The 14234-nt window shown below is 49.4% G+C and overlaps 1 protein-coding gene across 23 annotated transcripts in view; it reads left to right on the top strand.

Annotated features, from left to right (window-relative positions):
* The window catches only part of Whrn (whirlin), an 84071-nt gene that overhangs the window by 50659 nt on the left and 19178 nt on the right, over window positions 1–14234 (top strand). For all 23 annotated transcript variants that reach the window (NM_001389267.1, NM_181088.2, XM_087548999.1 and 20 more), the window contains 1 exon segment: window positions 13331–13533. In NM_001389267.1, coding sequence (NP_001376196.1) covers window positions 13331–13533 — 203 coding nt within the window.

The following is a 14234-nucleotide window of genomic DNA, read 5'->3' as shown; positions in this document are numbered from 1 at the left end:
TCTAGGCCTGCCTTCCTCCTGCCATGCTCCCCACCACAAACGATGGTCAAGGACTCAGACCCTTTGGAAAACCATGAGCTCCATATTAAACGCCTTCCTTTATAAGTGGCCTTGGTCATGGTGTCTTATCACAGCAATAAAGTAACTAAGGCTCTGTTTTAGTTTCCTTGTTTGTTTGTTTGTTTGTTTGCTTGTTTTTAGTGTATTTGAGGAAATCATTGTATGGTGCTATGATTTAAGTCTGAAGGGCTTCCTACAGGCTCATATCTTGAATTCCCAGAATTTTGAAGGCTGTGGAACCATTAAAAGGTGGGGTCAAACTGCAGAAAGTAGGACACTGGTGAGCCTCTGAAGGTTAGAGCCCATCCCTGAGTGTAGTCTGGCTTTGTGCGTCAGATCCACTGCAATGTCGCCCCTGCCACTGTGCTCCCACCAGGGCAGCCGGAACAGCTTTACCTTGCTTGCCTGCCGTGATGGGCTGACATCTCTGAAAACATGAGCCAGATAAACCTTTCTTCGCTTCTGCTGGTTCCATCAGGTGTTTTGTCATAGCCACTCACAAGTAACCAACATACACGTTAGCCAGTACTTTATAGCCTCATCTTTAGTGACTTTGCATTACGTACTAGTCGCTGTCTTTGACCAGTCATGAGTCTGTAGGCATTTAGGAAGTGCTGCGTTCCTTTCGCAAGTGTGAATTTGACACCATGATGACTTGCTTGGGGTGAATTCCTGGAAGGCCCGGTGTGACATATTTTATAGCATTCTGTCATATGTTCTTTGGCAAGTTGCCAGAGTGAGACTCCCATCTGCAAAGTGCCTGTTTGGTGTTCCTCACTAAGCCGTGGTGGAAGGCTCTCCACCCAGGTCCAGTTCACCAGTGTGAGTTCTGATCATGGGTCTTGGATCATTCATACGGCCTGTAAAATAGTGGATCCTTGTAACTGGAGAGTTGGCTCAGAGTTGAGAGTGCTCCCTGCTCTTCCGGATGATGAACTCCTGTCCCCAGCGTCTACTTCCATTTCACAACCACCTGTAACTCTGGCTTCAGGGAGCTGGATCCCCTGGGCACCTGCACTCCACACACATACCCACACGTAGACACTGATTAAAATAAAGTACTAACAGATCTTGAAAAAAAGTCTTGTTGCTTTTGAGGCTTGTATTAGGCTTGTTTTACATTGGTAATGATATTAGAATATTAATAATTTTGATATAAATGGGTCTTATTTTATCAGTCCTCAAACTAAAACAGACCTATCTCAAACAACAGTGGACCCTGAAAATGTATATGCTCTAGTGCCCTGAACCCATGAATGTTTCGGTGTCTGTGGAAGAGGGAATTAAGGTGCAGGTGGAATTCAGCTGCCACCCATCTGCCCTTGAGATGGGATGATCCCAGATTAGCCTTCTGGGCTCAGAGTCACAGGGATCATAGAAGTGGGGTGGGAACCAGGAAGAGGCCTCGAAGGGAGGAAGGCTTGGCTTGATGATGCCAGCTCTGTGGGTGGATGAATCTCCCAGTCAGGGATGTGAGTGGCCTCTAGAAACTCAGAAAAAGCCAAGAAATGGGCTGTCTCAACTGTGTGGAAAGGAACTTGGCCGTTCTGGTGTCTTGCTTTTAGAGTAGTGGGATATGTATTAGATTTCTGACCTCTAAGTCTACAAAACAGGGGCCATGGCTGTAGTTCAGTTTAGTAATGCTTGCCTAGCATGCCGGAAGCCCTCCGTTCGACTCCCAGTACCTCTTACACTGGGCGTGGTGGCACCTGAAACTCCCACACTTCATGCTCATCCTCAGTTACCTAGAGAGTTTGAGGCCAGACTGGGCTACAAGAGATCATGTCTCTTCTCCACAGCTCTCCTTTCCCCAAAAGGTCCAGCAACATGGTTTAGCGGGTTAAAAGGCTTTGCAGCCAATACCGATGACCTAAGTGTAATCCCCAGAACCCAGGGTGAAATGAAAATTGTAAGATTTTTATCTTGCAGTGCGTGCGTGCGTGCGTGCGTGCGTGCATGTCCATGTGCCACAGCTTGCAGATACAACTCAGAAGATGAAGGTGTGGCAGTCAGTTTTCTATTTTTATCATGTGGGTCCTAAGGATGGAACTAGGGTTCTCAGGCTTGAGAGCAAGTGAGCTCATCTGCTGCACCTTCTCACACACCCACTCTTCTTTATTTCCTATGGAAAAAGTAGTGTACCATAGGCACAGCCCCTTCACTTTGGTTTGTATGCTTTTCAGGACATCATTTGTGTCCACGCACAGTGACCTTGGCCATTTTTCATTTATTTATAGCTATCTACTTCTGTACTAGTTTGTTTGGCCATTCTCCTCTGTGTTTATTTTCATTATTTTTGCAAGTACAAATGCTGCCACAGTGAATGGCCATGTATTTATGTATTTTCTTTTGGGAGTATGTTGTCATGAGAAATTTCTAGAAAAGAGCTTCTAAGATATTCCATCCTGACTTCCCAATCATGTGTGTAAGAGTCTGCCTGTTTCTCTAGCTCTGACAAGTACTGTCACCCACTCAATGATTTTTCCAGTCTGATGGGTGAGAAATTATATCTTGTTATAGTTTTCCTGTGCAATTTTTTTTATTATGAGTGAAATTGTATGTGTTTTTATATGCTTGGGGACCATTTTGTAATTTTGTGAGTTGCTTATATCTTGCTATTAGAGTTTTGGATACACATACACGCATGCACACACATACCCCACCACACACACACACACACACACACACACACACACACACACACAGAGGAGGGGGGAGAGAGAGAGAGAGAGAGACAGAGACAGAGACAGAGACAGAGAGAGAGACAGAGACTGTGTGTGAGTGTTCAAGCATTCTTTAGCCCTGGGAATAATTGGCCCTTTCCTGTAGTATATACTGCTTTCGCTCCTGCCTTGTCTCTGAGCTAACTGAGGCTGATTGACACACTGTAAACAGCGTGGCCTAAACAATTGACATTTATTTCCTCCTGTTTTGGAGGCTGGTAAATGCCAGGTTAGTACCGTTGGCTGATGTGGTTCCTGATGAGACTGATTTCATGACTGGCTTCTCCCCAGGTCCTCACGTGACTGAGAGAAGCTACTATTGTCCTTTACCTTCCTAGAAGTGAAAGACCCCCTTCCAGAAAAGGGATTATACAAGCCCATCCCTAGGCCCTCTACCATAGAAATGACAGATGAATTTTAATACACAGGCCGGGAACTAAAATAAGCCTTATGAGAAAGTTCAAGAAGTTCATATGAGTCCCAAGCTTTGTGGGACAAGCTGACCCAGCATTTAGACAAAATAGCCCCGAAAAGAAAACAAAATGCAGAAACTAGACTAAAATATGGGCATTGCTCCATGGGCCACCTGGCAGGGAAAAAGAAACAGTCCCTGACCCCCTGGGAGACCCGACCACCATGTGCTTTTTGCTAACTCATTGTTATGATTATAGCCAAAATAGGTAATATACATGTATGTTTCATTTATTCCACCAATCACATCCCTGTAACCATGCATCTGCTTCTGTAAGCCTGCTTCTGCTCCCCAAGATACTATAAAAAGCCTACCCTGGATCTGTTAGGCGCGCCAGTCTTCCGAATTGACTGGGACGCCCACAGATACCTGTGTTTCCTGATCAATAAAAATCCTCTTGCGCATTGCAGCCTGTGGACTCGGACTGGTCATTGGGGCTTGAGGATCTCCCTCCTGAGGGAAGATTCTCGCTGAGAGTCTTTCAGAAGGACCCTTTTAGATTAGGGCCCCACCCTACGACCTTCCTAAACTGATCTCTTTTGCAAAGGCTAGGTTTTCTTCACAGTTCAAATGTGAAATGTCTATCCTTGCTTCCTGTCCCATCTCTGCCTTCTTTCTGTTCTGCTAAGATATGAAGAGGAGTGTGTCCTGGCTGCACGCTTGTGCCACCGTGGAGCTGCCTGCTCCTGTGCCTTCTCCTCCAGGGCCACTGTACCCCCTTAGATTGTGTGGTGATTTGTGTCCTAGTTGGTGGAACTGTCTGGGAAGGATTAGGGGGTGAGGCCTTGTTGGAGAAAGTGCATCACTGGGAGGGCGCAAGCTTTGAGGTTTCAAAAGCCCATGACGTTTCCAGTTATCGTTCTCTCCCTCCTGCTTATGCATCGGGATGTGCACACTCAGCTGCTGCTCCAGCACCAGACCTGCCTGCCTGCTGTCTTCTAGTTTATGAGCCCATGCGGTTTACATTGCTCACTGGAGCCTGTAATTTACATCCGTGATCATAGTTCCGAGGGTTCTCTTAGATGAGTTAACACCGTGTGGCTGATATTTCAGTGCCATCCCACGTAGCTTCCCCTCCCCAAACCCCCATGTCCCACTTACCCTCCCTCCCCAGTAGTCTCTCTGTTTCTCAGCTCCCAAGCCCCTCTAATCCTCTCAACGTTTCTATATTCCCGTCTGTCTCCATGCTCCTGTCTGTCCACAGTGTCACAGAGTTGGGAGCACACACTTTTGAGCCTTTTCCTTTGCTGAATTGTCTTCTGACCTGTTTATTGAGCCGTAGCGTCATGCATCGCTGTGAGGGTCCGGCACAGCAGTTTCACGTGGATTCCCACCTGCCATCACCAGCCTGGGGGAATAACTTCCACCTGCTCAGATGTGCTGGGGACCTTAGCCATGCTTCCCTGTGCTGTTTCTCAATGGACCAAGGACTGCTGTAAGCAAGTTACCCTGCAGTAAACACTGAAGGCCATTCACATACAACTTTATTTTCCACGTGAACTTCTATGCTAACCCCTGACAAATTCTGGCTGCAGTTCTTACTAGGCTGCTTTTGCAAAGAGTTAGCAAAGAGCTGCAACCAAACGGTGCCCAACCCTTCAGGTTGCCTCTGCCTCTGCCCTTCGAATCTGTTGATATGGAATGGCTCCAAATCTGGTTTATATGGTACTGTATGCTTCTTGTCTGTTCCTAAGGATTTGTCTCTGTTCTGATCACAAATGGTATTCCCCCTGCTATTGTATCTTCTGGCTGGTCACTGTTTGCTTATGAAGGCTGTGGACTTGAACTTGAGAACTGAAGGTCCATTAAGAATCCCAAAGTGAGTCGGTAGGCCACAGCTGGCCAGTTGCCCGAGTAGACTGGAAGTTCAAGGGCCTCCATTTCTTACTCCCCCGCCCCTTTTCCCCTTCCCCTCCCCTCCTCCCTCATTCTATCCATGTGTATGAATACAGGCATATACGTGCCTCTGTGTGTAGAGTCCAGAGGATAACTGGAGGTCAGAGAACTACTTTTAGGAGTCTTCCCACTCTGTTTTGAGTCAGGGCCTCTCTTTTTTCTGCCACTGTGCTATGTACTTTAAAGCCAGAGAACTCCCAAGGTATTCTGGTCTCTGCATCTCCTGGTAGGGATGTCCAGCGTTTTATGTTGGTTCTAGGGGTTGAACTCAAGTTGACAGACAGGCTTGGGCAACAAACACTTTTACCTACTGAGCCATCTTCCTAGTCCTCCAGTTTCCCTTCTTGTCAAATAAGGAGATTTATAACACATTTGTTTTCCCAGGACTCTCTACTTTCAGCAGAAACAAATGTGTGATGTTTCAGCTGCTCCTCCCTGCTTCACTCTGTGGAGTTGGGTTCCACAAGTCCAGGCCTTGTCAAACCCAGCATTTACCTAACAGGGAGACATCCCACCCCACGCCTGTGTGCAGGTGCCCAAGGCCAGGGTCCAGCTCAATGGCTCATCCATCCGTTCACTTCACTGACTATTTGCTCATCCCAGGGAACTAAAATTAAACATTTTCTAGGTGGTGCTGTTCCAGAGGTGCAGATCACTGGCTTTGGATTCTAGCATCCAGCAGGATCAGATAGTGACTTGGCACCAGGAGGATGTCAGTGACTCCTGCCTTGGACACAGTGCTATTTGAGCAGCCGGGCTCCAGGCGATGAATAGAGGGAGGAGTGTTTGGGACAGAGGAGCAGTATGTGCAGTGTGGAGGAGGGGAAGGTCTGTGTGCTGGTGAATAGAGAGATGGCAGGTAGGGCTGCACTGAAAGAAAAAGTGATAGGGAATTGTGGGATGGAATACCACTATGGTCCCTTCGGAGTCAGGGAAGGGTGACACTTAGAGGCCACTGGAAAGGGTGGGTTTAAGGGGGATGGGGAGTGATGTGATCAGTTTTCAGTTTCTTCTTGCCACTTAAGGACAGTATTGGCAGTGACTGAGGACGGAGCACAGGGGGCTGCTTTGGAGACACTGTGACTAGTCCAGAGTGAAGCTGGAGGCATGAGGGCTCCAGTGTCCTGTGAGTGAGATGGGCCCTGATACTGCAGCCAGGGAGTCTGGAGGTGGGGCTTGGGAGCTGGGGGGCCTGGTGGAGGAGCAGGCTTACAGGGAGATACTGGGGAAGGCCTTGGGTTAGAGGGACTTGGTTTATTGAGGTAGCCTTAACAGCAGGTGGTCAAAGAAATGGAGGTTCTGTACTGGGGAACTGACTTTCATTTCACTTCGTTTAATTAATTCCATTTTAATTAATTTAAATGTACTGCTGTGATAGACTGGGATGAGTAGAGGGAGGGGAAATGGTTCATATTGTATGGGATTATAAAGTTATGTTGTATGAGAAAAGAATATATGTTTAATAAAAGGGGACTTTTTTAATGTTAAAAAATATAAATGTAGCAGTTGTTCTTAGAATATTCCATTGTGGTGTTCCCTTCCCTCTGGAACTAACTGGGGTTAGATTTCCTTCAAGTCATCTGGGGTCATCCTACTCTGCCCCTGGCATGCTGGACATCCTTGGGCAAACCGTTTTACCTCTCTGAGCTTCACTGCTCTCTTCCTTAAAACAGGAAACCTTAGTTTATCTGCCTGGTGGGTGGGATCAAGGTCAGAGCTAAACAGCATAGGAGGCTGGCCTAAGCCAGGCCCTGGGAGGGTCGTGTGCTGTGGCTTATTCTGCCTGCATTGAACTCCTCGTGATTTCCCCCTGTAAAGCACCCAGGAATGACCTCCAGAACTGACCTCTGACCTTCACCTCAGCCTGACCTTGGGTGGGTCCTTCCCCGTGTCTGACCTCAGGTTTCCCACTGTTGATCTGAAGCCTTAAATTAGGCTTCCAAGGAGACTGCGGCTCTGCCTAGGGTCCAAGAAGGGAGGCGGCCTCCTGTGCAAGGAGCAGGCGGGCACCACGTGCTGGAATTCAGCCTGGGTGGGCTATGCCGCGTCGTCCTTTCGATAGGTTCTGCTTGGGCAGGATCCAAGTCCGTAGAGATGCAGTGTGTGACCAGTCCCTCTCAACCCCTGCAGCTTCACATTGACCTCGATCCTTCATTGTTGTTTCTTTAAATACGCGCAAGGTTTGCCGGCTTCTGAACTGTTGGGAAAAACTCATGTTGTCTCATTAAAACTGCATTGTTCACTTGTAGTGAAAGGGGTGGGGAGGCCCATTAAACTTTTATACCTGACATGGAAAACTATTAAAGATTCATAATTGCAATAAAACTCCTTAATAGAACGGGGATGCAAGCTGAGGTGACATAGTAATCAGCAGGGCCTCACTTGGGACCACAAAGTCCATTTCAGTGGGTCCTTGGGGTTCAGTAGAGCCCTAGAGGATTCCATGAAACCTTTTAGTTCTGTGGAGCCCTGGGAAGGATGGAGGGCCAGAAGCAGGAAGCCCTTGGGTTCTTTCCCTGCGTGTCCCAAGAGAATGATCCCATCTCTCTCTGCTCAGCATAGGGATGGAGTTCTTGGCAAACGTCTTTCCCAGCATCCTCTGCTGAGGGATCTCAGAGCCACAGCCACCCCATCCCCGTTTCTTCTTGCTTCTCTTTTTTTTCAAACCCTGTCACTGGTGTGAATGGAGTTCCTATGGTGTGCATGTTGTGAAGACCAGGGTAGAAGGTTAGGGGAGGTCAGGCTGGCCTGTTTGTTTCCTTGTGAGGGTGCCTTGCTGGTAGCCCAGCCCAGCCTGAAAGTTGCAATGCTCCTGCCTCAGCTCCCAAGCACTGGGAATATAGGTGTGCTTCACTGTATGTAGCATGTCTTTCCCCTTTCTCCTCCTCCTTTTTTAAAATTCCAGCTGTATCAGATGATTATCATTTAGAAGATCTTTGAGAACACGATTTTCGCTAATGAAAGTTTTCACTCCCTGAAAGAAATTCAAGTTATTGCTGATGACTGTTCTTCCTCTTTCCTCTATTGGAACGTGTGTGTGTGTGTATGCGTGTGTGTGTGTGTGTGTGTAGATAGACAGAGAAACATTTTTCTGTGAGAGGCCCTCAGAGTGTGTCTTTTCTTAAAGAAGGGGTCAGCGCTCCATCGAGGGACTGTGAAGGCTGGGGTACAAGGCCACACACTCAGCCTTGTCATATTCGGTTCTGAGTGGAAGCTGAGACGACAGTGGGAGCTTCAGGGTGGTCCATGGGGGGAGTTGGTTAGCTGATGCTGAAAGCAGAAGAGGTGGGTATGGCGGAAGGGACTCTGAGGATGGAATAGCAGGATTGAGTTGCTGAGTAAGTGATGAGGGTATCTGAGTAAGCAGGAATTTTCAGAAGGCAGCCACGAGTGCTGAGCATGATGCACACAAACAGTGTCCTGTGCTCGAAGTTCATCCTGAAAGTGCCTGTCAGGTACTTCATATGTACTGTCTGAAGTGTGGGAGACTCAGTGGAGGGTGTGCTAGCCCACTCATGGATAGCAACTGCTACTTCCTGAGTTTTCCCAGGAAGTAACTGGTCAGTGAGATGACATACACAGAGTGTACGTAGCAGAATCAGAAATTGGGCCCAGACTCTGAGGTCCCCTTCAAAGAACCAGGCTCCCAATGTCTGTCACACATCAGGGTGTTGGTCCATGTATGGACCCATGGAATTGTCTTTTTCAGCTCTTTTGGAGGCTGCATGAGCCACCCTGCTGCCTCTGAGGGCCATCTCCTTGGTGTTCGTGTGGGGGCCCCACAATGTAGGGTATGGATCCTGCCTCCTGGTGGCCAAGTTCAGAGGAAAGCAGTGTCCTGTCTGTGCCTGTGTCTCTCACTTTCTCAGAGCGCTAGAACATGAACCTGGCACTGGGTGGCCTGGGGTTGATGGAAGAGGCTTTGTTCTGCCTCAGAATGAAGGACACTCCCATGGTCCAGCTCTCCTTCTCTATCACCAGTGCCAAAAACAGTGGCTGTGGTGACCAATAAAACAAGCTGCCGTCTTTCCCTATGCTCCCGTCAGTGCCCATAGCAAGCTGAGCAATAGTAGGTGGTCAGTCCATCACATTGCCAGGGTTGAAAGCTCCCTTGCATTGGCTCCAGGGCTGGGCTTTGCCATTGCTACCACATGTCCTTGTGCAGTGCTTCAGTTTCTCCATGCATAGGAAACTTAAGGTAAGCACTGATGGATGTTGTATCTTGGCCCCTTTATTTCTCATCTCACTGTGGGCTGGGAAGAAAAGAGTCACATCTCCATGAACAGAGCTCATGGCTTCTGTTTGAGAGGGTGAAATTAATCTACTCCAACTTCACAACATAAGCCAAGGGGAAGAGGAAGCAATGGAGAGACAGACCTGCCCATCTCCCCATCACTGACTAGCCCTCCCCTGCTTCCTGCACCAGGGTGATGAAGGTGGCAAAGGCAGAGGGTGGAGCCCGAGAACATGGATTGGTACTGCTTATTCCTGTGTGACTGGTGTCCTTGAGCTTGTCTCTTCTGTTTGGAAGGAAGCAGATGGAGAGCCTTGTGTCCTGTCTTGGCACTGGGTATTTCTGTTGGTTCTCACAGTGACCTGGGACTGGCCAGAACACTATGCCCATCCCACAGTTGAGAACACTTGAGACTTGGGGCATAACTTGAGGGAGTGGTGCGAGCCACTGGACTACTGTGTCATAGTTGTCTGCCCTCTGAAGAAGGGCTGCAGTGTGGAGACAATTCCCTACCCCATGGAACACACTGAGTGAGGCACAATGGCCTTTCCTAAGAGTGGTTTGTCAACTGAAGAGTCAGAGTGAGCATCAACCCCTGTCCTGACAGCCGCTGAGGCGTGTGAAGCCTTTGGTCTCAGTTACTGTTCTGCTGTGAAGAGACACCATGACCAAGGCAGCTTTTAAAAGAAAGCATTTAACGGGGGGCTTGCTTATAGTTTCAGAGGATTAGTCCATTATCATCATGACTGGGAGTGTAGCAGGAGGCAGGCATGGCACAGGAGCAGTAGCCAAGAGCTCACATCTGATGCATTAGTTACAGGCAGAGAGATCCTGGGCCTAGTGTGAGCTTGTAAACCTAAAAGGCCACCCCTAGTGGCATGTCTCCCTCAACAAAGGCACACCACTCCCTACTCCCCACTTCTCCCTAAACAGTTCCACTCACTGGAAACCCAGCATTCAAAAACGAAACTATATAGAGCTCATTGTCCTTCCTACAAGGAGAGGATGGGAGGGAGTAAAGGAATCTATACATAGTGGAGTGACTCAGACCAGATCAGATGCCGGACAGGCATTATGGAGGCCCCATCCCAACTCTCAGACACGGTAGTTTTCAATTCAACCCTGGAGGAAGAGGCCAAAATGGTTGAGGGAATCGAGCTTACAAGTGCCAGTCCGTCTGGGTGACCTGTGTCCTGCTCCCATGACCTCTAGTTCTCCAGCTGGGTGGATGACCAGGAAGCCCTGCCACCTCTGCCTCCTCCCACAGGGATAGGTTTATCCATCAGACCAGAGGTAGTAATACTTAGCCAGTCAACCTGAGATTCCAACATGGAGATACCCAGGGTGCAGCTGAAGTGCCCTGTGCTGGACCACTCACACCATAGAAATGGTGGTGCTGAATCCAAGGTAGGAGGAAGACTGACATTCAGAACTACAGTAGCCCACCAGCCTGGTCCCTGCAGGTGATTTGCATGAACTCTCTCTTGGGCCTGCTAGGCCTAAGCAGTAAGCATCAGGGAGTCCATGGCTCTAGAGTTTCACATAAGCAAGGTGTGCCACCGAGAGGACTTGTACAGTGGTCCTGGATGTCAGGACCATGCATCCACCATTCTACGCCTGTGCCAGTATTTGAAGTTCCCACCTGACAAGTTGACCTATGTTTCCTCTGGGTTCCCGTCCAGCCTCCAAGTCTAGGAATGGGCTTATTCTCTGCAGGCCTTCCCCAGCGGGGTCCAGAGCCTGGCTCTCAGAAGCACGTCTGGACACAGCTGCTCTCCCAGACGCAAGCGCCTTTAATTAAACCGCACACTGAAGTAAAGTGCGTGGAAAGGAAGATTAAAAGTCACAGCTGCAGAGGGACACTTACGGAAACCAAACACTGGAATGTGAGAGGTGCAGCCTTGGTTGTGGCTTCTGCAGCAGAGGTTGTAGAACAGTGCCATGACACCTGGAGGTGCTGCCTGACAGCACCAGGCAAGTGACCCTGGAGAGAGGTGGATTACCCCTCCATGCCCAGAAATACTAGTGCCTGGAGCAGCCGTCCTGGCCTGAGCTTCAGAGCAGGCCAAGGTAGAGCTGACAAAATTCAAACCATCATGAGGAAGCTGCACTTACTTGCTGGCAGCTCCTAAGGCAGTATTGGGCCTTGTTCCACATTCTTTATCCACATTCTTGGATGTTAACCAGGAAGACCTGTGGGAACGGGGAGACTTGTCCTTGTGGGTGGTGCCAGTGTTCGGTGGTAGGTAGATACGGGCACTGATAGCTAGATATTTGGAGGCTGAAAGTCTTTGACCAAGGTCCCAGTTCACAGCCACCAGGGGAAAGTGGGGCATGGAAGCCACTGAAAGGGCGGCAGGTTGTGGGGCTGTGTCACATGGCATTGGAGTAGCAGGGGCAGAACTTGAGGCCATGTCGGATGGTCTTTGAAGCTCTTAACCACGTTAACAGACTCCTGCACAATGACTGTGGCTGTTTGGATATAAACACACAGAGATGAAGAGTTGACTCAGGAACCACTAGATGAGCAGGTGGAGGCCAAGGGGAGAGGCCACCAAGGGTGGAGGAAGGGGGAGGAAGGGGGAGGTAGGATGAGGTTTGCTGAAGAGCTAGCTAGAGAAATACAGGTGGGGCTAGTGGTTGCATCAGAGTCAAGATTCAGCTGTTGCAGGCAGGGCTAAGGAAGGTGGCTTTGGGATAGGCTGGATCTGAATGAAGCCAAGCCATGTGGTCCCCTAGCAGCAACTGGCTGCAGGAGGAGAAAGCGGTTGGGCCTTGGGTCAGACTGACCCAGGTTTCCCCTCACTAGTGCTGTGATCACATACTGAGCGTGGGCACCCTACTGTCTAACTTTTCCTGAGGAGAAATAATACCTCTTCTCCCCAGATTAGGCATCAGTGACAGATAAAAAAGTTTCTGCTCAGGTCTGAGGCAGCAGCATCACCAAAGACAACCAGCTCAGGCCATGGGAGAGTCAGTCCTCCATTGCTGGCACTGTGGACTCAGGAGGGAAAGAAATATAGCTGAGAATAGGCAGCAGGGAGAGGGCAGCTGCCCTCCAGGTTACAGAAGGCATGGTGTTGTCCTGTCTGTGGGAATGAGAATCTTCTGGGAGAGAAAGTCCTCGGAGTCCCCACCCTTCAGGGTCGTCCAGTGCCCCTCCCTGCACGGCAGCGTCTTCCTCCCATCCCTTCTGGCTTTGTTTCAGATTTGTTTTCATTGGAAGGCTGTTGGTTTTGTCTCTGTCATTTTATCTTTTAATCTTAAACACGCTCATTTGTCCATTGTTTTCCATCACAAAATAAAACTGCTTGCTGCCATAAGTCTCCCGGCATCGTGTGGGCCTTCAGTGGGAGGCTGGGTGTCTCATTAGTGTGGGTTTTCTTAAACTTCCTTTAGCGAGTTACAGTATCACTGGCATTCTAAAGATTCAAAAGAACGTGAGCTAGGGGTAGAGAGATGGCGCTGTAGTTACGAGGACTTGCTGCTCTTGCAGAGGACCCAGGTTCAGTTCCCACCTGCAATTCTAGTTCTAGGGGATCCCACCCTATCTCCTGTCCCCCATGGGCACCAGGCACACGTGCATGGAGCACACTCATATATGCACATAAAATGAAAAAGAGAATGTGTGGTAGATGAGAAATCTCAACAGCGTGGAATCAGATGGCATCTCCCTTCCTGCCTCTCGCCCCATCCTCCAGTCAGTTCATCTGATCCCGGTCTCTGAGCTGGCTTGCTTCTGATAGGGGCACTTCGGGGAATGTCATGGCAGACCTACTGGCTAAGTGACAAGAGCTGGACTCTGGGTTGGAAAGCACGTTGTCATTTCCTTCTTATGTGACCCTCAGGCGTCACAGCCTCCCTGAACCTCACTGACCTCATCTCAGTCTGGCCAGAGGAGAGCTGGATGAGGTCAGCCCATGTGACAGTTCTGGGTCTTGGCAGGTTGGGGACCAGATTCTGGAGGTGAACGGGCGGAGCTTTCTCAGCATCCTGCATGACGAGGCAGTGAAGCTGCTCAAGTCATCCCGGCACCTCATCCTGACCGTGAAGGACGTCGGGAGGCTGCCCCACGCACGTACCACCGTGGACCAGACCAAGTGGATCGCCAGTTCCCGGATCGGGGAAAGCATCACCAACTCAGCAGGGTCTGGCCTCAGGAATGGGGTTCCGGGATCCTGGGGGGCCTTCTGAGAGTCATTGCTCCTCTCATCTGCCTCCATGGGACTCCCAGTCTGGTGTTCTCAGCCTGAGATCCACTCCACTCGTGTGGTGGCACTGGTGTGGGCCCTTCCCCTCCTCTCCTAGCCCCAGTGTCCTCACAGAAAGCTGAAGTGCAGCACACAGAGCTCCTGTCTCTGCCATCTGAACTGTGTGCTTAGAGCATCCAGGAGCTTCTAAATGTGGGCTCTGCTGCCCATCCCGTACTGCGGAGAGGACCCCACTAGATGCTTGGGATGAAGGAATCTCAGAAGCCCAAAGCAGGCCCAGGGGCCAGGTGGCTGTATGCCTGCTAGTAATGTAACCTGTGTCACCTGTGGTCCCCACCAGACATCTCCACCTGGTGGCTGGTGACTTCTGGTCAGACACTCACAACAGTATCTAACTTCTCTCCTTCATTCCCTTCCTTTCTTCTTCATAGTGTTACACGTATCTAAAGGGCTAGTTTCCAATGTATTTTTAAATCGGATTTCCCACTTAAAAACTTGGTTTCTGGTTATTTCTTAAAATTCCAAACTCGTACAGCATAAGCTTACATTTTCTCATGAAAATGCGATCTAGAGCTAAGGTGTCCCTAAAGTTTCCCCTGGGGGTTTCCAGTTTCCCCATCGTCCTAGGGGATGGCTGA

This window comes from Rattus norvegicus, chromosome 5, assembly GCF_021556685.1.
Source record: "Rattus norvegicus strain SHRSP/BbbUtx chromosome 5, alternate assembly SHRSP_T2T, whole genome shotgun sequence".
NCBI classification, from domain to species: domain Eukaryota; kingdom Metazoa; phylum Chordata; class Mammalia; order Rodentia; family Muridae; genus Rattus; species Rattus norvegicus.
The sequence above is the reverse complement of the archived record's forward strand: the minus strand, read 5'-3'. Positions and strand labels throughout refer to the sequence as shown.